The sequence below is a fragment of the Colletotrichum orchidophilum genome (genome assembly GCF_001831195.1).
Source record: "Colletotrichum orchidophilum strain IMI 309357 chromosome Unknown Scaffold_19.1, whole genome shotgun sequence".
Lineage (NCBI taxonomy): Eukaryota > Fungi > Ascomycota > Sordariomycetes > Glomerellales > Glomerellaceae > Colletotrichum > Colletotrichum orchidophilum.
Window position 1 is genome coordinate 423,985 of NW_019172975.1, and position 26,951 is coordinate 450,935.

Genomic DNA, 26,951 nt, shown 5'->3' on the forward strand with positions numbered 1-26,951 from the left:
GATCCTGAAGAACTTGTCAGAATGTCACAAACCGCACAGCCCTTCAGTGTCCCCGTCTTGTTTACGGAGCTCCATCATGAGCCAAAGAATACCTGGGTTGCCTATGGCCCTTCTGAGAGGCGAGTCATTGCCAAAGGATGGACCAAAGAGGAGGGTCGTAAGGCTTTTGCGGTCGATACAGTCTGGGAGAAGGACATCCGCATTCCGCTCCGAGATGGTATCGAGCTATTGGCTGACGTTTTTCGTCCACTGACATCCGACGACGAGCCTGTCCCGGCCATCATGCCCTGGAGCCCCTATGGCAAGACCGGAACTGGTGTGCAGCAGCTCGACATGTTCCCGTGGAGAGTCGGCGTGCCTCGCTCTGCGACGAGTGGCTTGGAAAAATGGGAGGCTCCTGACCCCGCGGAGTGGGTCGCTCGCGGTTATGCTGTTGTCAACATCGACGCTCGAGGGTCGTTCAAATCCGGCGGCGATCTTCACGTGTACGGGACGCAAGAAGGCCGCGATGGATACGACTGTATCGAGTGGATCGCCCAGCAACCTTGGTGCAATAAGAGGGTAGCCATGGCCGGGAACTCATGGCTTGCGACAACGCAATGGTTCATCGCTGCTGAGCAGCCTCCTCATCTTACTTGCATGGCACCTTGGGAAGGGCTTGGAGACTACTACAGGGAGTCCATCTGTCGCGGTGGCATTCCTGACCATGCTTTCTGGGATGTGTTGATGGAGTGGGCATGCGGTAAGTCGTTGTGCTTTTTGGTTCTGGGTGCTGCTTCTTCCGGCCTTTTCTGATATTGCAATCTTCCATAGGACCCGGCAGCCGCGAGGACGTTGGCGCGATGGTGGACGAGTATGGTTCCTGGAACGACTACTGGGAAGACAAAAAGCCGAAGCTCCGCAACATCACCACTCCGATGTATGCTACTGCCAGCTTCTCGACCGGGCTACATACCGAAGGATCAGTCCGAGGCTTCCAGCTCTCTCGATCATCGGAAAAATGGTAATTCTACTGTTAGGGTGACGCGCATTGTCTACTTACCCAGTTGCTGAACACGCCGTAATAGGTTGCGCTGGACTGCAACCCAGGAATGGCACGACATTTACCAGCAAGAGAATCTTGACGACTTGCAGCGGTTCTTCGACAAGTACATGCTCGACAAAGATAATGGGTGGGAGAGTACGCCCCGTATCCGATACTCACTTCTGGGCTACAATCGTCCAAGCGTGGTCAACCGGCCGGCTGCGAAGTATCCGCCAGCGAAGTTCAGGTACGAAACCCTGTTCCTTGATGCGAAGAGCGGAGCTTTGGGACACAGCATTCCCTCTACTGAGAGTGTGATTGAGTACCAAGCCGATTCGCCCTCTGACAATGGATTCTCGTTCCTCCACACCGTCGAGGAGTACACTGAGCTGTGTGGTGTCTCCAAGGCCAAATTGTACATGTCAACACTTGATCATGACGATCTGGTAGGTTTTTCCCATTCAGAGGTGTCATGTGTGCGTACATTATAATGCTCAATTCTGAACGAACTTCCGCAGGACGTCTACGTCGTGCTCCGCAAGCTCGACAAGGACGGCAAAGCACTGTGGCATCAGAATATTCCCATGCAAGACCTCCCAAAGGGCACAACAGTGGAAGAGATTCCGAAAGAGAACGTCTGGTAAGTCAACAACCGTGCTTCAGTCACTCATGCATTGTCAGAATCATGCACTCCAGGACGTTCTGACACAGGCAAACTATGCGCAGGCGCTACATCGGACCCAACGGCCGTCTTCGTGCATCGCATCGCGCCGTCGCAAACGAGTCGCTCGAGGGCCTTGGTCAAGACGCATACAAGGAACTGATGGGACCGGCGTACGTGTACCATCCACATACGGCATCGCACGCATTACGCCGCGGCGAAGTTGTCGAGCTTGAGATCAGTCTTTGGCCTGGCGGTGTGATCTTCGATGCTGGAGAATCCATGAGCCTTGAGGTGAAGGGTCGACATCCAATCATGCCTGAATTCGAAGGTTTGGACAAATGCATAGTAAATCATAACGTCGGGCGGCATAGGCTGCATACAGGCGGGAGGTATCAGTCGCAGTTCTTAGTGAACCTGTGGAGGAGCGGTAAATAGGGTGATGTTGGTGAGCGGGCGTGGTGGGCTGGGTGTTATAAACACGACTCCGTATTCATACATGATTTATTACGCCCCGACTAAACTAATCAGGGTCCATATAATTGTATACGTAGTCTCCACCGCCGTTCATAACCTGGCCTCCCACGCTGTTGACAGAAAAGGTGGCACATGTACAACTAACTATGAGTTTCAACATATTATACTAAAATAAAAAATATATTTATTTTAACTTCACAAGAATTTAAAAATAAATAAGAGCTTTCAAAATATACTTTTTACATATTTCTAAATTTTATTAACTAAAACTAAAATTTATTAATAATTAAATAAAATAGGGGAGAAAGTAGATAGCTGCCTCAAATGTGATTTCTTTTTTGTCAGCCGCGTGCCTCCCAGAAACCCATACGAGTAGTGCCCGTCTCTATAAATGTCACTATCGACAATACTATCAATATTACGGTTGCTCGTGGGTTTAATAGCAGGCCATATTAAGGCTATTCCTCTCAGTCTTCAACGTCCTATAATCGGCATCTAAAGCCAATCCCAGAATGCCTACCGTATAGTTCCACATGGAGGCGAGGCTATTATCTTGATGACTGCGAGCACATGCATTGAGCCTAGCGATACTCCCAGCACTTCTCTCCGGTCAAAAGACTTTCTCAAACTGCAATGCAATGACATCAATAATGCTCAGGGAGCTCGGTCTCCAACCAGTCTCCAGTATCGGGACCCGCCGCTCGGCCGGCTCCCGTCTCCAACTCGTCGCCCCACAAATCGAGGAGCCGAAATGTCTAAACAACGGCACCAGCGCAGTCGGCTCCTCAATTTAGCGTCGGCGGTTTGGTTCATCGGCTCCTCAAATCACAGGCCGATTATGTCACAAGGTTTTCTGATAGAATGAAATCGGTAGGAAAGGAGGGATGCTTCATCTATATAAACGTTGTCGAGGAGGAAGTTTCAGACCTGCAGTTCCTTTATTCGAAATTCTCTTGAACATCAGAATTCAACACCTTGGACAATCATGTCTTTCGACAATATTACCGCATGGCAGCCGCACTTGGATGGTTCGGGCTTCTCATCTCAAATCATCTTTAGCTTGTCTGCAGTTGTGCCCTTCTTCGTCCTTTTTACCTATCTTCGAGGGCTTTACCGCGTTTATCTGCATCCTCTAAGCAACTTCCCTGGACCGAAAGAAGCGGCCAAATCGCGCAAGTGGCTCTACCTTCAAACCCAGACGGCGTACCCTGAACACATTTATGAACAACTTCATCATCTCTACAGTGAGATTACCGTCTGAACACCCGTAGCGCTAGTTGAATTTCATAGCTGATGGCGAGTGTAGACGCTAAAGCCATCAGAATCGCGCCTGATGAACTTCATATTACCGATACGGACCTTTATAAGGTGATCTACAGGCAATCAAACCCGTTCCCCAAGCACGAACCTTTCTATCTAGGATTCAACGTGCCGTCTCCGACGGCCTTCACCGAGATGGATGAGGCTAAACATAAGGAGCGCCGACGCCTGCTGAACCCCATGTTTTCTCGTGCAGGCGTCCTGAAGCTGGAAGGTCTTATTCGGGAGCGACTGGCACTCCTGGAGAGCAAGATTGAAAGGCTTCGTGAGAAGCAGAATATCGACTTTTATGATGCATTTCGGTGCGTCTCTTAGTGAAACCCCCGTTATCAAATGCTTTCAACCCCTGATTTATTCTGGTTGGTCCGTGGATTGACACTTTTAGTAGACTCTTGACTACGAACATCATTATGGAGTTTTGCTTCGCTGATAGCGGCGGCATGCTAGAAGAGCAGCCCAACAGTTTTAAATCATACTTTCTCACAGCTTTCAGCGTTGGTGGTCGGGCTGTTAAGACCCTGCAACACTACCCCTCGTTGCGTATTATCAGCAACGCGCTGCCAGCGGGGATCCTGAAGATCGTCTCTCCAGAACTCGGCAGTCTCCTTCAAGTGGCTGATGTAAGCGCTCCGTTCCCAGAAGATTCTTCTCCATAGCTACAGCTGAATCTCCGGCTGATGCCCCCAATCCTCTTGGTTTAGTTCTCGAAGCTGTGTGTGACCCGCTGGCGCAAGTCTGGTAGATCAAAAGCAGCCGGTGATCATCCCATTGTTCTCGAGAATTTGACCTCCCTCTCGGATATTGCGCTGGTCGGCGAAGCTCTTGATCTTTTGGTGGCTGGGTCTGACACTAGCGCCACGTCATTGACCACGGCTCTATTTGAGATTCTGCGTCATCCCGCCATGGAGAAGAGACTGGTCAAAGATCTTGATGCTGCTATTCCAGACAAGAATGATTTGCCTCCGATTCAGACGTTGGAAAAGATTGATTACTTGGTGAGAAACCCATGCAATGAATGACGTCCAACATTGGATCACGATTGACATGAAGTGCTTTCAGACCGCTTGCGTCAAAGAAGCCATCCGACTGGCCTCAGCAGTGCCCTCGCGCCTTCCAAGAGTGGTACCGTATAACAATTCGGAACCCTTCATTGTAGACGGAAAGATCGTCCCTCCTGGTGTAAGTGGAACCTAGATCGCCTCTCTCACTTTTGAGATGCAGCCGCGCTGGCACGATATCAACTGACATCCACTGACTGTGACAGACCGTCGTTTCCATGTCAGCTCATACGATGCATTCCAGTGTTGATATTTGGGGCCCTGATGCTCGATGCTTCAATCCCGATCGCTGGTTGGGGCCCGAAGCAAAAGGACTGGATCAGTATCAGGTTGCTTTCAGCAAAGGCGCTAGAATGTGCATTGGACAGAAGTAAGTTGATGTCAGCTCTACTCACGCTGATACCCCATTTTCTGATTCTGACTGTGGCTGGAAATTCTAGTTTGGTGCCTGTCGAGATGACAATTATTCTCGCTTCCATTCTTCGAAAGTATAAGATCACCTTCCCTTCTGGGTTCTTACCTCCAAGACGAGTCGACAACTTCACCGTAGAGCTTGAAGGAGGTCTTCCTCTCAAGGTGTCACCTCGAGCATGAGTTCGAAAGAAGTTTGTCAGGTCAAGGTCACTAAACGAGGTGGAAGCTTCAAAGCTACCGTGTCAGCGTATAATGTCCTTCGAATCAGGCGGGACAGGCAATTCTCATACTAGTTCCTAGTGTCTTTATCGAATGACACAATCAAGTCCTTCAGAACTAAAGAGAATAGCTGCCCAATTTGCCATTCCTTCAGTGACGACAGCATATTGATGGCTTGATTCACAGCCTTGGAGTGACCTCCGGGCATATGAATGTCACCAATGCCAGCAACAAATGGACGCGCCCTCTTTCCCGTCTGTATCCAATCCCACACCTCTTCAAGGTCGCTTTCTTCGTCGAGTCGGAATGTGGGGGTTTGGTTCTGCTCACGATAGCTCTCCCGGCATGCCAGAAAACGGGCCGTCAATGAGCTGTTGTACATCCAGAGAGTGAGACTTGCAATGAGAACTGCGCAAGGCTCTTGATAACCGCAGGACGAGCGACTTCGACACTGGCGAATTATCTTCCCAGCATGAAGCACTGCAGATCTCGCCCTGTTCCCGTGCTCTGCTACCCATGCTATTAATCTTTGTCTAGTCTCACGCTGCTTGGACCTTGTGACTCTCCAGCCTGCAAAATCACGTAGATCTTTCAGGGGCAGTTCTGTAATGAGTCCAATGATATGATAATACTGGACTGCAACGGTTCTGATACGCGTGGAACCTGATCGTTTGGTAGGGTCTAAGAGCCCCCATGTCTTTGACCAACAACTCATGCCTGAAGTGATTCGTTCCTCGTCGTTATTCACTGCCGTGAGGCCTTGACTTTCGATCTGTTTCAGGAGTAGATGGTCTCGGGAATAGCAGAAAAGCAGGAGTAAGAGTGTGAAGCCACCAACGTTTTCTGACAATGGATTCAGTTTGTAAAGTGACTGCATCTCTTCTCTTAATGTAGGCAGATTGTCGTTTTCTAAGATGTAAGCACTTGGAGCTTACCAGTAGGAAGCGGTTTAGAGCCTACCTTTGCATGCCTTTTCCCATGCTAAAGCAGATGACTTTTCCCAGAGTCGTTCATGACAAGGAAGTGGGATTTGCATAGCGAGAGCCTCCGTAGGCACAACTGGCATAAGGTCGAAGAGCAGGCAGCACTGGCTATCCAGAAGCTAGGATAGCGTTAGACTAAAGGAGAGATAAGTGTGAAATAGGGTAACATCTCACCCATAAACCAAACGCCGTGCGTCGCAATACTTCCCACTCAATCCAGTTTTCCCACCGTATTTGGTTGCCTGGTCGCTCTGGGTCTTTGGCAATGGTCACAGCGGCCGCATCCAACAGAGGCTCAAGTTTTCCCAAAGTAACAGCCAGAATACCTCTTGTCACCTTGCTCCTTTCCACATTTTGCTTGTCCTTGGAGAAGGCCATGGATACCTGACTGAGAAGCACTGCTTGAGCTAGCCAAGCTGGAATGGTGTCATTTGTTGGCATATTCCCGACCTATTCTCTGTATCAGACGCCAGAAACAACCCGGAAGTAAAGGTGACATTACGTACGTGATATTGGGTGGCGTGGTAGACGAATTGGTCAAGTTCAGTTCCAAAAAAAAGGTCTTCAGCCAACTTTGAGAAGCGACGCCCGATGTTGCCAATGGCCAATACTAACAAATATGGGGCGATGTTGGGATCGAATGTTGGTTGATGAATTATAGGCAGTATTTCATGAAAATCCTCGAAATATAGCTGTATGAAAGCATTCAAGGTGTTGAGAGGTGGGTTTGATGAAGAATCGAAGGGTCTTATGATGCAAGTCTCCCACGAAGGACTCATCATGGAGGCCCACGTACTCAGATTCTTGAATGTCTCTGAGGTGATCTCAGGTATGTGACCTAAGTTCTCCAGATCGGCGTCCAAGCTCGGGGATGCTGAGATGAGTGTATGGCCGGGCTGGTGCTGGGTCGGAGGTTGAAGTAAGAGAGTAGTGGGTAGGGGATCAATCGAAAAGGATTCGTTAGTCGCTCCCAGGGCTGACCAATTTCCTGGCGGGAGATTCGCAACGGCCATGGGACTTGCGAAATTCAGCATTCGCAATGCAGACAGATTGACAGGCAACTGCGCCTCGCCCCATGTCGTGGTGAGCATCTCGTCCCATAACGTGGGAGAGACGTCGGAGGTGACCAATGCCATATCTGCGTCGCCAACTGCGTGAAAAGTGTCAAGCTGAGATAGGCTGGAGTTATCCAACGAGCCTGTCAAATTTGAGGGTAATGCTTCTGCTGAGGTACGCTCAAATTCAGTGGAGGGTCTCACGCTTGTTGATGAGTCTCGTCTCACTTGCGACTTCAGCCGCGAAGGCTGCGAGAGGACTATTAGTCAAGAACGCTACGAGATTGCATTTAGGTAGGAACAGGAAACCAAGCGTACTCACCTGTCGGACGCGACGAGGTAAATATTGACAATGTCTTTGCTTTTGCCCACATCTAGTACAAGGATGTAGTCCGTCACCGTCGCACTTCTGTTTGGAGGTGCGACAAGAGACGCAAGCTTGGGCTCCCCGTGTCTTGTCGGCCACTTTCGAGTGCTGGTTGATTGAGGGTTCGTGTACCAATGCGTGACGCTCAAGGGTGTCTCTGTCGGGTTCCCGCCTTCAGTGTTTGACCTAGACATCTGGTGATACTTTGAGTACTCTCAGTTCAAATACATACCTTCTAGAGAAATGGCGACTGCATTTTGAACATGCGAAAGGTTTGTAATCCTCATGGAGGAACACATGCCTTTTCAGATGGTCTTGGCGCTGGAATTCCATGCCACATACTGGACAAGGGCAAACCGAGGCCGCTTGGCTCATTAGTGACGCCATAGCTACACATCTGCCGATGAGAAAGGAGACAACGGAGGAATTAACCAGATGCAGTCCAGTCGCGGGGAAGGAGATGCACGGAATTCACTGTGAGGGCCGGCCCGCTTTGCATTAACGATCTCCATCACCAACGGTGAGACATCAGTTGGTGGATTACTTAGTCCGAAAGCTTATCCCCCGTAAACGTCATAGACCCCCTTAACAGTGGAAATTGTTAACACGGTGCATTCGGCGCGGGTGCGATTTAGTCTCCGACCGGTGTGCCCGGTGAAAAGTCTGGGGGTGTCACATGTCAAGATACTCGTTGTTCTTGTCGGGGTCACAATCTGGATCTCGGCGAGCGGAACACGGGGGTCCTCGCAGCAAACCAGGATAAACACCTACTCAAAACGACGGGATTCGTGTGGACAACCTGCCTCTGCTAGCCCTGCAATAAGTCGGCTTCGATTGACTTGTGAGCAAGTTATGTGCCAATGGGAAGCGTGATGTGTTTTCAACATGTGTTTCCGGGCCTGACGATCCCTGTGGATACGAAGATGGCTTTTCTGGATCTGAGATCATTGATATGGGACGGGTTTCTCGACGACGGCATCTTTGCGGCAATTGCTAGTTATGTGGAATGATCTGTTTCTCGTACTGTAATGACAGACGTCTACGCGTTCTTGGTCATTTTCTTCGATTACCAGGTGACTGATCCCAACCCGTTTAACCGTACCAGCGCTCCCCGTAAGGCAATCAATCAAGTTTGAGGCTCAAACTTGACTTGATTGCCACATCTCGATGCCAAACTTGATTGATTGCCAATTAATTGCAAGTAATTGCCAAGTGAAGCTAGTCAGACCTACCTAGCTGTGAAATTGCACCCCTCTTCTGCCACTGCCTTATACATTGTACCACCACTCAACATGATTACAGTTGGCCTGCCTCTGTAGGGCAAAGTACTTCTCCAGTTCATCCAGCTTCTCATCATCCTCTTCCTCAAGTATAGTGGCTTCCGCTTGAACACACTGCTCAAAGTCATCTGGTATTGATGTACTCCTGGCGAGTGCGGGCAGGCAGAGAGCTCTCATCAAACGGTCACTGACATACTTGTGATCCTTGAATATATGATGGGAATTGCCGACTTGTAGAGCCAGTAGATCTTTGAGATACTTCTTGTGAGAAGGCAACTTGTGAGAAGGCAACTAGCACCAAGTTGTAGAAAAAACAAAACAACAAGATCACCACCGCTGGAATTCCCTCCACTAGTGTCTAAACAAAACACACAGCAGCAGCCAAGCTACTTACACAGCTTGCCTAGTGATTTAGAACTCGAAATTTGCATCCTTAAGTACCTTCTCCCGCGTGGTGCGCAGATCGCCATTATGCTTGCGAAAGGTTCCTAGCCGGTCGCAGAGGATCTCTTCACGGTAAATGGAATTAGACAAGACATCCACATCAACGCCGAACGACGCGAGAATAGCTCTCCTGCCATGCTCCGGCAAGGTTTCGTCCAGCCGCTTTCGCATGACCTGGGCACTGAACACCATCGCAACGGTTGCTTGCGCTTGAATGGCACTTTCTTTCAGCTGCTTGACGGCGATGTCAACTAGAAATGCAGTGTCAGTTTATTTTCCTCGTCCGCAAATGATTGGGAATGGGGGACTTCTGAGCAGAAACCAGGCTATTCGATTCGCAAATGTCGACGCAGCGTGACATACGCAGGGCTTCAAGACTCAAAAAAAAAGAAGGAATGGGAGGGGAAGCCCTACACTCTCGTATCCCTTCCAGCTTTCCGAATGCCTTCCTGCCTTCTGCATCGATCACGTAGCGTATCCCAACGCCGACACCCACCCCTCCTAGGAAACCGGCACCGGCACCGACCGCCAGCCAGCCAGCAGGGTTCGAGAAGAAAAGGCCGGCAGCAACCGCTACGGTGATGCGGGCAACCGCGCCGCAGGCGCCGTACTTGACTTGGCCACTCCGGTACCTCTCTGTCTCCGTATGGTAACCTTGTTCGAGACCTCTGACCAGAGGCCGCACTGCTTGTTGCAGGGCAGAGAACATGACCACAGCGGTATGGGAATCGTGGACAAGCTCATAAAGATCTTGGTTGGAAAGAGCTGCGTACTGTTAGTGTCTTTACTCAGAGCTGACGGACAACTTGCTTATGAAAGATTCAATAGCATTAAGTAGTTCGTCATAATGACGATGTGACGCGGAGAGAAGGAAACCCACTCTGGCTGTTCTCCAGACTTTTCAGCCTGCTCTCCATGCGGTTGGCGAGGCGTAGATAGGTATCTGTGGCCTCATGCAATGCTGCTGGCATAGTCGCGATCTGAGCTGGCGGCTGAGCCATGGATTCCCTGTCGAATTGGCGGAACTGTGCCACAAAGCGAAGTTAGAGCTGCGGACTGGGGGAAGCAAGTCTCTTTTTCATGGTATGAACGGTCCGAGGCTGAACTGACAAGCAGGCAAGGTACTTACCTGGTGGAACAATCTTTGCAACTGGGGAAACCGTTCTGGTACATGCACATTCAAGAAGGGGGCATGCCGGTCCATACATTGAAAGAATGCACGGTCATTTTCGTTGCCCCCATCTTGGTTCTCTTGGTGCTCGAGGTAGACGACAACTATCGCAGCGAGGATCCCCAACACATCGGCTGCCGTGCTGGCGGCATCACGCAGCCTTGTCAAGGCGGTCCGTTAGTGAGTGGCCCAGACGCCGGGTAAAAGAAAAGAAAACGGATCGGGATTGCACCCACCAGGACTGCGCATCATTCGGTCTCGCCGGGACTGGAACGAAGAGTGTATTGACACGGATGCCAAGTGGGATCAGGTTATACGCATGTGTGTACCGCGACAAGAACTCGTCTGGGACCCCGACGGGAAAGATGTTGAGATTGCGGGGGACACTGCTGATCTGGATGAAGAACTGGTATATGAACTGCGGTACCACCTTGTAGAAGAGTTCTCGGACGTCCGCCAAGAGACGTTCACCCGGATCGTCGTATGCCAAAAACCGGTGGCGAAATTGCACCTGTTGGCAGAGAGGGTAAGCTTCTCTGGGCGTTTTGGTACACGAATGGGTAGGGAAAATGATAAAGCTTTCTCGAGAGTCTTCTCTCACTTACCTCGACTGGAACGTAGTGGTCGTGTGAGCTCGGGCCTGTGATTCCGTCTACTTCTTGAGGATTCACTTCCCAGGCTGGGAGGTTGCGTAGGAGGGCGGCAAACCCAGCATTATCTTTGAGGCTTCTGCATTCGCTTTGGTGATGCCATACTTGCAAATGAACAAGTAAAGTAGACCGTCCTTCTGATCGAGATGGAATCTCCGCTTCAGCCTCTGCGTAAGATGGAGGCTGCATTGGCGTGGTGTTTTCCTGGCCGGACGAGCTATCCATCACTCGAAGGAGTATTTATTCAAAGCGAGAGGGATTTTCCAACATGTAGAGTATTTCCGTGAGGGGAAAGGGGGTATTCTCGTTCCCTTAAGTGAGAATGGGAGTACCAGAGGGAATCTCGGATTCTCGAGCAAAGTTTCCCAGGAGCGCCAGATGGCCATCCATCCACCTCTGAGAAAAAAGCCATTTGTCCGCACCTATCATTTCGTTATCTTTGTCAAATAGATGACGGGCGATTTTGATAAAAGCGAGGCAACTTTCAGGCAGCAGTGCATGTTGGGTTACAACACATGTCCGCGCCTGCATACTCTCTCTCGCAGCCTTTGAGCGACGGCGTCGAGCAACCAACCAGGGCGTCAAGTCGGAAATGTTCCAATCTAGCAAACGAAAAGGACAGTTCTTTCCAACATGAGAAAAATTTCCCCGCACTTGGACGCCACATCAGGTTGACCGGAGGCACGCGGCCATTGATACTAAATGTTGTTGACTTATCACCTCTCTTTCCTCGATGGTTTCTTGCCTCTTTGACTCAGACCTTTTCGTATGGATATTCTGTCTTTTATTCCTGCCTTGCAGAATAGTTTCGCCTTGTGATTCAATGGAACCCAATCGCACATCCGAGGCCGTGGCTCTGGTTGGCCAGCCCAACCTGATTCCTGACCCAACTATGGCAGACTCAACCTCTGCTCTTGTTCGATACAGCGGCGGCTTCTCCCAGCGGCTACAGGTCATCTTGTCAAATTGTCAAACGGAGACAGAAACCGAGCGCGAGCTGTGGGACGACGTTGAAATCCACCGACGGTCCGCGGATATGTACATGGACCAATATTTAGACCACCTGCAGAAAGTGCATGCGGAACGCCCCAGGCATGTACATACAATTGAAAACTCCGATGATGAGGTTTCCACCATGGGTACGTACGCCGAGTACTGCTAGCCATATATTGGTGTTAATAGACAATCGCTACTTGCAGACCTCGCTACGCGTGAGATAGGCTTGAACTCTGCAGACATGACGAGGGAGCAATGGCGGCTCATGATCTCGCGCGACAGTCTTGCCCGTGATCTGCTGGCCATGCACGAGACGCTCGAATATCTCAAACCGAGAGCTGCCCCTTCGCCGAGACAGGGTGTTCTCGCTGCCTCTGCATTGTCGACTTCTGCAGGCGTATAGTGAGTTGGAGTCCACATTCCAGTGACCTTTGCTTACGTGCATTTGATGAACCCAGCTTTCTGTGGCACATATCCCACTACAAGGAGGCATTTGGCGTCTCGGCTGCCTACATGACTTGTGTAATAGGCTACCATTGGTCCATTATGTGGGCTTTATCAAAGACAGCGTTGATTAAGAACTGCCAAAGGAAAATTGAGAGTTTGCATCGTCGTATCAAGAAGAATGAGGCGGACGAACGAGACCTAGAGGATCTGCATAGGGCATACTTTTGGTTGGTAAACAGTTTCAGGAAATAGGCGAAAGAGGCCAATAATGCACCTTGCAGGCTTTTATTCTGACTAGTCTGCGATATTGATGACGGCTTGTCAAGTCACAAGGGCTAGAACCCGACAAAGGCGCAGATATTTGTTTATTTTAGTTTTCCTAAATACATGAGAATCGCGAGGGAAAGTCTACTCATGGATACTGCACTCGTTTTGCACCCGTTAGAAAGTTATCGATGTTGTTGGCCCCCAGAGACATCATCAGTGAATCATTTGCAAGATCCTTCTAACCCTCCCGCCGACCTATGAAGATGAGACCGATATTTCTTGTCTCTTGTCTTGTAAAATCAGCGAAGATCAATACTTCAAAGCCGACTGGACGATAGCACATAGCATAGGACTTGGAAAGCCCTTAATTTGTATAAAAGATATCTGAATGGTATCTAGGTCCCTGGTTCCAAGATTTCTTCCACTTTTGTAACAGGCTCTATCGTTCCACCCAACAATCCCGAGAGATTCATATAGACCCTTGGCTTTATATCATCTTGCAATTTGTGAACAAAGGACACCTTTACTCATGGAAAAGACTTGGTCTATAATGTCCATTTTTGGGACTGGATACTTTCCCTTGAGGTGAATATGTAGGTAACTCTCAGTCACAGAATACCGTCTTACCGACACTCTGTTCATCAAGGACGATATTGAGTTGGAACAAATCTGAAACGACTGTAGAAGGAATTTCGAAGGGGCAAGGAAACTGAAGTAAGATTTACCTCTATACATCGCTGATACTATGTGTCGGTTATTGGCACCATCATATCTGTGATGGATAGAGCAGTTGACTAAGGCTCTTGCTACTATTCAGATCCACCGTGATAGATTCAAGGAAGCGTCGTTGAGGCGGTTGTCAATAATCCGAAATTGTGAATATAAAGACTAAACTTAGCTGACATGATATTCATGAGTCCATCGTAACGGAAAGATGAATCTACTAATCTACTAATCTACTAATCTCATACCCCTCGGATATGACCTAGAAAAAGATGAGTCTAATCCGTGTTCTAGCTCTGGTCGTACTTCGGACGACTAATTTACCAAAGACAACATGAACTGATATTGAACTCCCCACACAGGCTCAAAAACAACGTCGAAATAACCACTCAAGCCCCGGATTGCTTGGTAAAAGAGTTGAAGCCACTCGATATCCCATCTCACTCTATTAGCTCTAAACTCCCACCGGCGCCAGTCAGTCTAACCAGACTTGGAACAACATGCTCCAAAACAAAGTCTCAGAATTCATCATTACAGATTACCAGGCGAAAAACTGGTCTCTACTAGCTTAAAAGCGACCTGTGGCAGCGGCTCCTTGCATCCGGGACAAGTAAGCTCCTTATTCCCCGCGGCCTTGTTCGTCAACCACTGAAACAGGCATCGCTTCCCAATGTGACAACGGCATTTCTTCATTCGCACCATTGGCTCTCCGAGGGGGCAGCCGGGAACACCATGATCGAGATCCCGGAACATGGTCCCCGGCGTCTCATCGTAGTACTTCTTTTCGCAGACGGGACATACTTGCCCCGCCGGCCCCTCCCAGTCGTCCACGTCCACCGACACGGAATCCACCAGGCTCCGTCGCGCCTTGTAGGCAATGACCTCCGTGTTCCACTCTTCAGTGCGGTCATGGTAGTACTTTTGAATCAGCTGGACAAAGCCCATGAACGGCTTGTCCGGCATCAACGCCTGGTCGGTCGAGCTCGCAATCTCGGCGAGATTGTCCAGTCCCTCGACGGTCGAAGGGCCGCGGTATACGATGGGCTTGATGATGCTGCAGATTACCGTGACCGCGAGGCTGAACCGGCTGTTGGAGATGCCGTTGTCGTGTAGCAGGACTTCGCCCATGAACTTGACCAGATTGGCGCGCCTCGAGATGAAGCTCGCCTCTAGGGTGTGCGCGTCAGTCCACCCGGTGCCGGACTCCGCGTTCTCCATCACCAAAACCGACGCCGCCTCCGAGTGGATGCGGATATCGTCGTCCAGTGTCTTGCGGCGGCTTTCGACGAGTTTGTTCGAGAATAGAGGCTGGCGGGAGAGTCCACCCTTGAAGTACAGGTTCTGCGCTTGACAGAAACCAGAAAGCAGGGTGTGACGGAAACTGAAGAGGCTATGCATGGTGGGGTTCTGGATGCGACGATCCGTCTCAGTCTTTTCAGTAGCCTTGTCCGTGAGGTGTTTACGAGCCGCCGTGGCCGGATTATAGTAGAATGTCAGCGGGCTGTTCGCTTCGCAGGAGCACACGCCGACGCGGTGGTCGTCTTCCTTGCACCGGCGCTCCATGAAGAAGGACCGAGACCACGCTTCGACAATCTCCTTGTTCGTGACGTCGTCGGAGGGGAACCTGCTACGGATCCAGAGCAGGACGGAGTGGCAGTACTCCGTCATGTAGCTCTGGGCCCAGGCGTTGTCCTGGAGGTCGTCACGGTGCCACTCGTCGTGCGAGGGGGTGCCGCGCGGCACGGCGGGGAACTCGCCCGAGCAGCCGGGGCACATGTAGTCGTAGAAGCTGGTGCGCTTCTCCCATTGGGAGGCTGGACAGGGGAAGATGTGCGAGCAGAGAATGTTTGCAGTGACGCGGTGACGTCTCTTGGGGGCCTTGGGACGCGCGCTGGCGGGACAGCTGTAGAATTGGGCGTGTTTGATGCACATGGCTGCGGTCGACGTCAATTTGGAGGAAAAGAGCTGTGTGTTCTGGTCATTGGAGGTTTGAAGCCCGCTTTCAAACTTGATGCTGAGTCGACGATGGCTTGCTCCTCCTCGTGTCCATGATAATGTCTCATTTCTTAAGTCTACAAACGCGGCTTCGTCGTCAGCCCGAGTCTCGAGCGACAAGGCCTTAGCAAAGGGTGAGGCCACCGCTGAAGAGAGCAAAGGCTTAAACATCCAAATATATCCATCCAAATGGCAAGAATGGAAACGGTCATATGTCAAGCATTCAGAGACGGCGTATCTCCGTGTCTTGACGGACCGGATTCGCTTTGTGACCTGTTCGATGTTGATCATGCCCTTCTTGAACCACCCGGAATTGGCAATATTGTCAACTCGGGTACAAAGAAAGCTGTGAGGATTTACCGCTCAGAATTGAAAGACCAAGAGTCTCTTGATTCTGCTTCTAAAATGGCGACGTAGGTCAAAAAAGAACATCGTGTCTTCCACTCTGCATTTTGAATCGAGCTCACTCCTGAGACAATGGCTTCATTGATGATCATTGGTGAGGACGCCTGATCTATGATAGCTAGCTCGCACGTGTTCGGCCCCTGTTGAATTCATTCAAGGGATGTAAGAGACTCCCAGAAATATCCCTGAGCTATCAGAGTCTGTAAGCTGGGAGACTAGGAGGCTTAGCTGACTCAGTCATACACGAGACTCGTCATCCAGAGGACTAGTCGATTTCAACGTCAAACTCATCAGGTCTCCGGGTGAACAGGTCCTTTCACAACATCAATCCAGAAAGTCTGCTGTCCTCGGAGGCTTGATTTCTGCGCATTCTGCGCTCTAAGCGTCAAAAAATGGTCTGGCTCGATCTGCATCGATGCGGCGGGATGCGGCGCAGTCGATAGGAAACGCAGCAGACCCCAGCGTCGGCCTCATGTTCGCGGTCTCGAATGGCCGTGAAGAAGAAAGAACAGCAAATCTTTTCGAATCCCTAAGAAGGTAGACCGCTGCTTCAAAAAAACTTAATCATGGACGCCAAGTTTGCGTTGCATTGGCTCTACAGACATCAAATGCCGTGGGTTGCGCGGCTTCTCTGGATCTTCAAAAGTCCTCTCAACGCCCCCGTAAATCCCGCACAACCAAGCTTGCCGCCTGGGATTGATAGTACTGTTTGTGTTGGGTGCAGGGATTTCCGCAAGGGAAACCGAAAGGTTTGTCAAGAGTTCCTGACTTCCTGGCTGGGGACCGCGTACCAACGTCGATGTAGGCGGTGCCAACCACGATCGAAAAACGCCGATGCATCCTTGTTAGAGATCATGTCTTTTGTGAGATGAGACTTGGGTATTCATGTCACATTGTACCGCACAAGATCCGAGGTACGGGGACATACGGTGCCGCGGTTGCCGGGTTTCCTACGTTGTATCATCAGACTGATCTCCAAAGGCAACAATTTGGTTGAGCAAACAGGATGGAACCAGCACTCATCATGATAGACACTTCAACTCATACAGGAAGTGATGGAATGAAAAGAGGAGATATCTGCACAAACTTGGCTTTGCATAAATCTATTCGACTCTTTTCCCGCATCGCGCTCTCAGTCAAGAACTTGGCACGACGCTGATCCCAAAGTAGCAAAGTTGTTTGGTCACAACCAACAGTTTAATTCAACGCATAGCAGTGTTTGCCCACGCCACTCGCACAATCGTACGTCTCAACCGGCAAGACTCGTGCTTGTTAGGCTCTTGGATGATCACGCCGTAAGGAACAGGGAATACGATCCCTTGCGTTCGGCGAAAGCCCTTGTCGCATCGCCGAATGCTCACCTTCAAATAGGTATGCCACCCTCCCTACCTGTAATGCGACGCTGAGAGACCTCACTCCGGCAACTTTTTGCCTTTAATTCTTTCTCGAAGAAAAGCTGGTGGCGTTTCGAAACATTTCTAGAATCTCGAAGGCTCCGTTCCGTTACACCATCGTTGGGATATCGGCGGTATCAGCTGCACAGCGGCCTATTGCCGACAATGTCACAACCGCAGGCCGACCCCAACGCACCATTGTTCGGCGTTGCTCACAGCGTCTTCCGTCCGCTTCTCACGGCCATCACGTGGGCAAACGTCGCCACCTCCTACGTCTTTCTGTCCTTGCGTCTCTTCGTCCGCTGGCGTCGAAACCGGCACCTTTTGCGCGACGACTTCTGGATGGTCCTTGCCTGGCTGTGTCTCCTGACAATGGGGATCCTCCAGATGCAGCAGATGGATGCGCTCTGGTACGTCGTAGCGCTCAGGGCCGGGAGGTTTCGCCCGGCGTCCAAGGAAGAGGCGAACGCGCAGCTGGAGCAGTGGTTGCGCTGGTCCTACGCGCTCACGTTTGTCTTCTGGTCGGGATTGTTCGCGGTGAAGGCGAGCTTTTTAAACGTCTTTTTCAGGCTTGTCAGTCCGATCCCGTGGCTACGCAAGGTTTGGTACGGGATCGCGGCGTTTTGTCTTCTTGCGTACATTGGGGGCTGGCTCGCGGGTTCACTCGTGTGCGACATTCCATCCGACTACTTTAGAGCAGGTAAGGACTCGGTCTGACGTTCAAATCTTGGAGGCGTACCGTATCTGACCGACGGGAACCTTTAGAGAAATGCAACTCCTCAAAGGAAGTCTTCTATTCCCGCTTCGCCATCTTCTTCGCGACTGCGGCCGACGTCTTCACAGATTTATTGATCATGGGGCTGCCGATCGCCGTGCTCCCCTCCTTACAACTTGATTTCAAGAAAAAGCTCGGTCTTGGGGTGGCCTTTTGCCTGGCCTTGATTACGATCGTCACTGCCATCGTTCGCATGACGCAGGTGCTCAAGGGAGAGACGGTGGACATGGTCGGCTTGTCTGTGTGGAGTCTGACCGAGCTCGGTGTCGCCATCATCGTGGGATCGCTGCCGCCGCTTAAGGCTCTTCTCACTCGAAGCGTGAGGAAGTACAACGGAAGCAGGACGAACCGCAATAAGTCGTACATCAACTGCAGAGGCGAGCGCGGCAACGGCTACGGCCCAAACAACACTTCCCGGTCCGTCATGGTTGCCGAGTCTATTCCATTGGATGATAGGCATAGGAGTGAACAGTTTGATGGAAGGATATACGTTCAGAAAACATGCGAAGTTCGTGTTGATGGTGTCGCGAGAAAAACAGACGACGAGGAGGAAGCCGTGTTGACGAATAGTTTTGCTGCTAATGGGCCCCCATAGAAACCAAAAACATTCTATCTAATCTTGAGACTTGACCCGGTTCTTATGAATGTGCGTTGTGCAGTATCATGAATTGGGGGTACAAACCTGAAGCCAACGAAAAGTAAAATTTCAACCACGAAGAATTTGAATCTTTTGCGCTACCTATCATCTTCCTCAAGCCAGAAGACCCTCGGATAACCGTGGCCTAAAAGTCCCCGTCAAACTGCAATTTAATCTCAACGCCATTGTCCGAGTGAACCGCAGAAATGGGAACAGTGACAATGGTCTCTCTGACGCCGTGGTTGACATTGTAGTGGATCCAGGTCGGCACCCCGAACGTTGAACTTGATGGAGTCCAGGTTGCCCTCTCCGCGATGCCAAATGACAAACGTGTAGTCTGTGTCAATGTACTTGGAGGCCTCGGCGCCAAACTTTAAGTTGACGGTCAAGAAGTAGGTTTATGCCTTGCCACGTAGCATGCTGATAAAAGTCACCCTCTATGCTAATAGGAGTCAGATTCAATGGCCCTACTGGACTTAATTCCATCATGGTATCATCTCGCGAAGATGCCAACTGGCTTTACTACGAAGAGGGCTCCAGGAAAAGACAGCTCCTGTCGAGTGGAGAGCTGAAAGAGGACCGGTAACAACCCAATTCTCTGTCACCGGGGTCTGGTGAACATTGGGGCACTGGCTGTGCCGATACTGGTAAAATCGGCGACGACCCATTTGTTCACATCGAGATCCTGGATCCCTTCCACGGCACGACTGTCTGTATCTTGTCCAAGGTTCGTGGCATGAAAGACTCGCAGTGGAAACATCATATTTTGGACATTTACAGCACACCCAAGCAGCTCATGAAATATGGCGACAGTCCCGGCCACTGTATCGTCTGTGCCGACTTCGATGGTGTGTTTTTGATTGTCAATAACTCGACACTTTGAGGACTTGCAACAGCTGGCTGACCCAAACGATGCTAGGCGACGGCGACGACAAGTTCCTCCTGGCTTTGTTCGGCTCTCTCGATCGCGACAAGGATTTGTAGTCTCTTGTGGTAAGTCTTAATGAGGTTAAATTTCAACTGCGAGCTTTTGATTGCTAAAATGTGATTCAATAGCCTACCAAAGGACCCAACCCGAATAAAGTGCGCGAGAAAGCAACATTCAACAGCTTCGAGAGCTCACACAGCATAGTGTATCATGTACTACAAGGCAATTGATGTTCAAAAAGGGCTATTCGCAAAGTGGAAGATTGCCGAAGAATCATCCGCCCGCATCGCAATTGGGTAAGTTGTTATTCCTGTACCTTATCAGAGTAATTCACCGAAAACACACTGACACTACATGTAGGCAGTAACTTCACCGGCACAGATAAGCTCGACCTCATCCCGGTGGAGTACAACGTTCCTACTTACTACGAGAAGCCCAATCCTGTCATTAGTCTCCACGTCAACAAATTTGCCAAGCCCAGGCCCGCCGTGACTGAGCGTCACATTGTACCTACGGTGTGGGACAACGGAGGCTTGGCGTATCTGGCTCGGCCCAAGGAAGTCAAGAGCCAGCAATCTGTTCCACTCATTGAAATTGTAAACTACGCAATCAGCATTGAGGTCCTGCCCCTCGGAGCAAAGAGTCCCGTTGGCAAGAAGGATGGCATCAAGGTCCTCTGCGGCTCCGTCGCTGATATCTAGGCTTAAAAATCCCCATGGGTACCCATTTGGGTATGCACCCATTTTACCCATGGGGATCAATGGGTCCCCATATAGGTCGTAGGTATCGTATAAGGCATAGGGACTTAATTGAGTTTTAAAAATAGGGATTTAAAGCATACCTAAATAAAGAACTAAGGATTTTAAGTATAGGTATTTAAATATAAATAAACTTTTTAAAATCTAAAATAAAAAATTAAAATTATAATTCTAATTTTTAAAATTAATAAAATTATTTTAAGACTATATTTATAAATTAAATCTAAATTTAACGCCGGCTCCGTAACCGCTTTATAAATAATTTTAAACTACTCTCTTCCCTATTAAACGTATCTAAAAAGGGTTTAAATAAATATTATAATTATATTTAATTTTAAATATTAATAATTAATAAAGAGTTAAATAAAAATAATAACGTATAACGAGATGCCTTAAATATTAGCGTTAATAAACGCTTAAATTATTAAGAATTACTAAATACTTTATTAGACCCTAAGACCATAATTATACGTTCTAGCTCCATTTCTACTATTATTTTAATTATTTTAACCTCTTTTATAATAACGAACATTAAATAACTTAAATTATAAAAAATAGTCTCGCTTCGTTTTTAAATAACTTTTAATAGCTAATACTCCTTAGGTATTATAAGCTCTAATACGCTAAATATTAACTAATCCTATTAATATTGCTTAATAATAAAAATAAGTTAAGCTTTAATTATTTATACAGCTATATTATAGCAAGAGTAATAGTAAATATATCGGCTATAGTTAAAAGTCCGTTTTAAAGGAATAAAAGTAAATATAATATAAAAATAATCCTATACTATATTATAAAGGCCTTTATATAATAGACGACGTTACAATCGCTATTAAAACCCGAATATAATCTTTATATAAAGTTTTCTTAATACGAATTACGAATTAAAAATAAATATATCGATAATTAAAATTATAAGCTTACGCTTTTTTATAAAGCTATTAATAATACGACTTGCAGACTAGTTAGTACTAGAGGTTTAAAAAAAATATTAATATTATGATTAGATTATTATATCAATTATTATATCAATTATTACGTAAATTAATTAAGAGAAAAAACACGTACCGGTTTCTCAAGGCTTATAAATACCTAGGCTATAATGCTATAAATTAAACGGCTAATCTAAGGTCGTACTATGTCGTTCTACTTAATAATAAGGTAATAATTATTAATATATAGTCTCTTAAACGTATTATACATATTTTTAAATATAATACCATCGTAATTATTAAGCCCCATAAAACAAGGATTATCGGATTTATTAACTCCTTTATCCAGAGGGGTAAGGAGGAGGGCTATAGTATAGATCTCATAATCAGCACCTTAAAGGTCTTCATACTTCTAAAATTTTTAAGAAGCTTATATAATAGCTTTATCTAATAGATTTAATTAAAACGAGTTCTCAAAGTTTTTCTTTTTCGTAAAAGTATTCGCATATCGTATAAAATATTACCGTATTAATTTCAAAAAATTCATAATAAAAAAAATATTAACAAATATATCCCGGCTTAGGATATTAATAAAAAACAAAAAAATCTTAAAAACGTCTAAAATAATTACTAATTACTCCCATTTAATATTAAATATCTTCAGATATATACTATCTATTAAATAAATAGCGAAATACGAATTAACGTATTTACAAAGCTTATATACGCGTATATATATTAATATAATCGAGTTTTAACATATATAAATATTAAAAATTAGTCGATAAAAGGCTTTCTTTAGCTCAGCATTTTTCTATAGTTAAAGAAAGTCGGAAGTACGTTTTAAACTATATTTCATTTTAAATATAAAATATCGGATCTAATTTTATATTAATAATAAGTTTATAAAAATATATTTTAGAAAATAAAATACCTTTAAAATAGTTATTCTAATTATAGAATATTGAGAAATTATTAATTCCTTTTTAAGTATTTTAATAAGATTTGAAAAAGTATTAAAATTATTATTTTCCTTTTCGAGATCGGACGTATTAAGATTTTGAAAATCTTTATTTAAGGAATCTATTAGCTTTTTATTTTATTAACTAATTTAATATATCTCAGCCGTAGGCTTAATTTCTAACTATATATAAAATACTTTTATAATGAGGTTAAAAATATAAGTTAAATAATAAATATATCTTATTTTCAAAAAAGAGACATAAAACTCCTTAATATAATACTTTATAAAGTTTTTTAATTTAAAATTAAATACGTTATTTATAATAACTATTTTAAATCGTAATAAATTTAAAAGGCTAAGGTTTCGGAATATCGAAATAATTTTGCTAAATATTTAGTTTTATATATATCGTTTAAAGACGTTCGGGGTTCCTAAAAGGATAGCTCATCGATTCCAATTTAAGTTAATAAAATAATATATAATATTTAATAAAGAATACTTCGAGCTTAGTATAGTCTAGATATTAATTATAAAAGAAACCTTCGAGTTTTTTAATATTATAACGAATATAACTATACGAATCCAAATAACCTCTTTTCGAATTCAATTAAATATAATAAATAAAAACAAAAAAATAAAAAAAAAGTTCAACCGCTCGTAAAACGCTCAAAAAAAGCCTTTTTTTACTATATTAAAAAAAAAATTAGCTTTTATAATAAAATATAATAGCGCTATTTATATTCCTTCTTTTATTAAGCATCTAAATATAATTTAATTAAAATTAAAAAAAAGATTTAATAAATTTAATTATTATACGGGGTTATTATATAAAATTATTATATAGGATTATTATACGGGGTTATTACATCAGATTATTATATAATATTATTATATAAAGTGATTATATATATTTTAAAGGTATTTAAATTATAAGCTAAGGTAAATATATTATCGATTACCATTAACGCGCATAGTTACCTTTTTAAAATAAGATTTCTTAAAATAATAATTTTTTATAAATAACGTTCTTTAGGTTCTAGGCCCTAGATAAATAAAGTGATAATAATAAGACGTATAAATAATAATAAGATCTTTATTATCTCGACGGGCTTTTTATTAAAATTTAATTTAAATAAGAGAACGCTAAGATTTAAATTACTATATTTTCTAAATAAATAATACTCTTATATTATAGTCCTTTTTTCTCTAAGGGCTACGAGTACTATTATAAATATATATTTAATAATAGCTTATCTAGGCCTACTAGCCCTTAAATAAAGAGTTTAATTTAAAATATATAATACTATATTAATATCTTAAATCTCTAAAAAAGGAAATATAACTTAAGTTTAAAAGTTTAGTTAGGGGATCCTAAAAATTATTTTGTGAGGCTGTTATAAATAGCAAAAGTTATTTTATATAAAAGGATTTAAAAAATATAAACGTAAGTTAAATATAATTATAATAAATAATTATAAAAGTTTAATAAGGTAAGGCATTAAGACCCTTAGTAATCGTCCTTATTTAATTATCTTATCTTAATATGCTAAGGATTTTAAACTTTATTTTTCCTCTTTATGTATAAGATATCCTTTTCCTTTTAAACTATATAAAAATATTAACAATAATTAATAGGCTAAAGGGGTTAGAATCCCTACTATAAACGAGAATAAAACCTCTTATATTAAAATCACTACAAATAAGTAGAGAATATTTATTTCAAACTAACTAACTAAATATTATTTTAAATAATATCGATCTATAACCTTTACTTAAGTTAAACGTTATTTCTTAACTACAAAAACTATTAATACTATTTCGAGGGCTATTATCTCTATTTCAAAAAGAATCTATTATATCCTTAAAGTACTTACTACTTCTATTATAACGAAATAAATAGAATTCGCCTCTTATTAAGGTATTAAAAACACTAAATCGGGGTATAAAGCGATTAATATCGCTTAATCTAGGCTCTTATTAATCAAATAATCCTAATATTAGCTAATATAAACTAAAGGATATAGACCTTTACCTAATAAAAGAGCGTATTATTAAAGCAAGTTAACCTAAGCCAAAAGTCAAAATAATAAAAACTATTATTCGGATTAAAAAAAAAAAAAAAGCTATAAAATAAATTACGGCGTACTATTCGGAAAATATTTATAAAATCTCCTCTATTAAAAAAAGTTATTCCTTTTAAAAAAAAACTATATTTAAGAAAGTTATAATAGTTAATAAGCCGAAGAAAAAAAAAAGATATAGACTAAGAAATAAATAAATTATTCGTATTTTAACAAGAATTTAATTTTAATATATATATAGCCGTAGCTTTGAAAAAAATTAGAGCTTAATAAAAAAGTATTAATTTATTATTAGGGAAGCTACTTTTTTAGTGGCTTATTCGCGAGGTTATATATAATATAAACCCTTATCTTCGTTTTTAAAATAATATTTTAAATATAATATAAAAAGCTATAAAAGTATTCTTAATATCGATATTTAAGAATATATTTTTAATTCTATTTTATTTTATAATTATTAATACTAAATAGAAAATTTAAACCTCTATATAATTTATATAAAGTGAGTAATACTATAGCAAAAGGATATACGACTAGTTTAATAATTAATATGTAATATAAGAATCGAGATCGGTACGACATAGACTAAAGAGGATATTATATTGTAAATATTATTAGTTTTCAAATATATATTATATAGGTAAATATATGGGTAATTATATAGGTAATTACACAGGTGATTATATATTATTATATTACCTGCATATACTATATTGATTTTTTTAATCTTTTTATAAATATTAAAAATTATTTTTATTTATTTATAACTCCTTTATGTAAACTTCTTTTTCTTTTCTTTAAATAGTAAAATACTCGAATTTGAAAACTTAATTTAGGAGAGTTAAATCGAAAGTCTTTTAAGATAAAGGAAAATAATCCTTTATAGGCGGCATTTTTAAATATTTAGTAATTAATCTAAGCTAATTACCGTATTAATTAAAAAGGATATCTAAAATTTTATAGTCCTTATTTAAGATTTTATGAGATTATTTCTAGATTCCTATTGAGCTTAGGAGAATTATCTAGTCTTAATTATCTATATCCTTAAAAGTATAAAAAATATTCCTAATTATTTTCCGGACGAGGATACTTTAAAAATAATAACCCTTTCGCTTTATATAAAATATAAAACTATTTAGGTAAATTTAAAATATTAATCGTTTAAATATTTTATCTTTATAAAATTAATATAATATTTTTAAAAATAAATTAAGAGATTTACTGCCGGCGGTTTATTTTAATTATGAACTACTTTAAAGACTTTATATTATCCTTAATTACTATTACGTTTTAAAAGAAATAGAGGATATTATAAAAGAAGATTTCTTTAGTTATAAGAAAATTCTAAGCTAATAGGAGCTTTTTAATTCTTTTAAAGATTTTATAAAGACGGAAAACTCTATTTACTTATGTTAAAAAGCGATAAAAAGTTAAAAGCTTAGCTTAAAGTATTTTAAATATAATAAACTAAATAGCCCGGAACTTAATATACGAAATAACTAAGATTTACTAAATAATATTAATATTAAAATCAAAATTTAGGACTATTTTAACTAAATATACTTTTTATATTTAGGAAAGGTAATCCTAAATAATCTCTTATATCGTCTTAATATATATAAGAAGTATAGTAATATCCTCGTTATTAAATATATTATCCTCAATAAAATCAATAGCAAATTCTTTATCATTAATACTTATCTCGGTATCGCTAAGGTTATTAAATATAACAACATTATTCTATAATAAATTACTAACTTATACGTTAAACTAAAATAAGTAAGTACTTTTTCGTATATTATAATCTTATTAATAAAAGATTTCAAATATAAGAAAATAACTATACTAATATTCTTTATTCCTTTAACGGAGTTCTTATTTTTATTTTTATTAATCGGCCGCTAATATACTTTTAAAACTATTTATTACTTTTAACTTTTTTATCTCTTAAAAAAGCCGCGTATTTATTATAATTTAACAATTATAAATAATTTTTTATACTTCTAATATATAATTAATACGCTTTCGGGACTTAATAATATTAAAATTACTAAAATAATCTATAAAAATTTTACGCTTATTACCCGCCCCGGGTAGCTAAAATAGGCCTAGATAATAGTTATTATATAAAGTTATTATATTTTTTAAAAATAACTTACCTTACTTAGGAATAAAAAACAACATAATAGCGTTTATAAGGATATTTATAAAAAATCTATAAAAAAAAAATATTAATCTAAGTTAAAAAAAAAAAAAAATAAAAAAAAAAAAAAAAAAAAAAAAAAAAATAAAAAAAAAAATTAAAAAAAAAAAAAAAAAAAAAAAAATTTAAAAAAAAAAAAAAAAAAAAAAAAAAAAAAATAACCGGTATTTTTTTTAAAAAAAAAAAAAAAAAAAAAAAAAAAAAAATAAAGGTTTAAAAAAAAAAAATAACAGTAAAAAAAAAAAAAAATATTTATTTAAAAAAAATAGGAGAGGATTTTAAAAGGAGGAAAATATTTATTTAAAAAAAATAAGAAAGGA

General features: G+C 43.1%; 8 protein-coding genes across 8 annotated transcripts; 6 read left to right on the forward strand and 2 right to left on the reverse strand.

Annotated features, from left to right (window-relative positions):
* Positions 1-21: 21 nt before the first annotated feature.
* On the forward strand, positions 22-2,123 carry CORC01_03285 (uncharacterized protein; the record flags this gene model as incomplete). Its single annotated transcript, XM_022614935.1, has 5 exons — positions 22-742; positions 814-1,003; positions 1,068-1,470; positions 1,543-1,664; positions 1,751-2,123. The coding sequence occupies 5 exons, from the start codon at positions 22-24 to the stop codon at positions 2,121-2,123; spliced, it is 1,809 nt and encodes a 602-aa protein (XP_022478671.1).
* A 1,024-nt stretch (positions 2,124-3,147) lies between these two features.
* On the forward strand, positions 3,148-5,134 carry CORC01_03286 (uncharacterized protein; the record flags this gene model as incomplete). Its single annotated transcript, XM_022614936.1, has 7 exons — positions 3,148-3,406; positions 3,469-3,784; positions 3,871-4,102; positions 4,184-4,477; positions 4,542-4,661; positions 4,747-4,910; positions 4,981-5,134. 7 exons carry the CDS (start codon positions 3,148-3,150, stop codon positions 5,132-5,134), a joined length of 1,539 nt encoding a protein of 512 aa, XP_022478672.1.
* A 3,712-nt stretch (positions 5,135-8,846) lies between these two features.
* Positions 8,847-11,312, reverse strand: CORC01_03287 (uncharacterized protein; the record flags this gene model as incomplete). The annotated part of the gene is made up of 7 exons (XM_022614937.1): positions 8,847-9,134; positions 9,300-9,553; positions 9,717-10,052; positions 10,183-10,327; positions 10,432-10,633; positions 10,710-10,984; positions 11,079-11,312. The coding sequence occupies 7 exons, from the start codon at positions 11,310-11,312 to the stop codon at positions 8,847-8,849; spliced, it is 1,734 nt and encodes a 577-aa protein (XP_022478673.1).
* A 634-nt stretch (positions 11,313-11,946) lies between these two features.
* CORC01_03288 (uncharacterized protein) lies at positions 11,947-12,522 on the forward strand (the record flags this gene model as incomplete). Its single annotated transcript, XM_022614938.1, has 2 exons — positions 11,947-12,262; positions 12,344-12,522. 2 exons carry the CDS (start codon positions 11,947-11,949, stop codon positions 12,520-12,522), a joined length of 495 nt encoding a protein of 164 aa, XP_022478674.1.
* Positions 12,523-14,087: 1,565 nt separating this feature from the next.
* CORC01_03289 (uncharacterized protein) lies at positions 14,088-15,488 on the reverse strand (the record flags this gene model as incomplete). Its single annotated transcript, XM_022614939.1, has 1 exon — positions 14,088-15,488. The coding sequence occupies one exon, from the start codon at positions 15,486-15,488 to the stop codon at positions 14,088-14,090; it is 1,401 nt and encodes a 466-aa protein (XP_022478675.1).
* Positions 15,489-17,515: 2,027 nt separating this feature from the next.
* Positions 17,516-18,720, forward strand: CORC01_03290 (uncharacterized protein; the record flags this gene model as incomplete). The annotated part of the gene is made up of 2 exons (XM_022614940.1): positions 17,516-18,050; positions 18,116-18,720. 2 exons carry the CDS (start codon positions 17,516-17,518, stop codon positions 18,718-18,720), a joined length of 1,140 nt encoding a protein of 379 aa, XP_022478676.1.
* A 778-nt stretch (positions 18,721-19,498) lies between these two features.
* On the forward strand, positions 19,499-19,746 carry CORC01_03291 (uncharacterized protein; the record flags this gene model as incomplete). Its single annotated transcript, XM_022614941.1, has 2 exons — positions 19,499-19,610; positions 19,682-19,746. 2 exons carry the CDS (start codon positions 19,499-19,501, stop codon positions 19,744-19,746), a joined length of 177 nt encoding a protein of 58 aa, XP_022478677.1.
* A 154-nt stretch (positions 19,747-19,900) lies between these two features.
* CORC01_03292 (uncharacterized protein) lies at positions 19,901-20,391 on the forward strand (the record flags this gene model as incomplete). Its single annotated transcript, XM_022614942.1, has 2 exons — positions 19,901-19,986; positions 20,055-20,391. 2 exons carry the CDS (start codon positions 19,901-19,903, stop codon positions 20,389-20,391), a joined length of 423 nt encoding a protein of 140 aa, XP_022478678.1.
* Between the last annotated feature and the right edge of the window lie 6,560 nt (positions 20,392-26,951).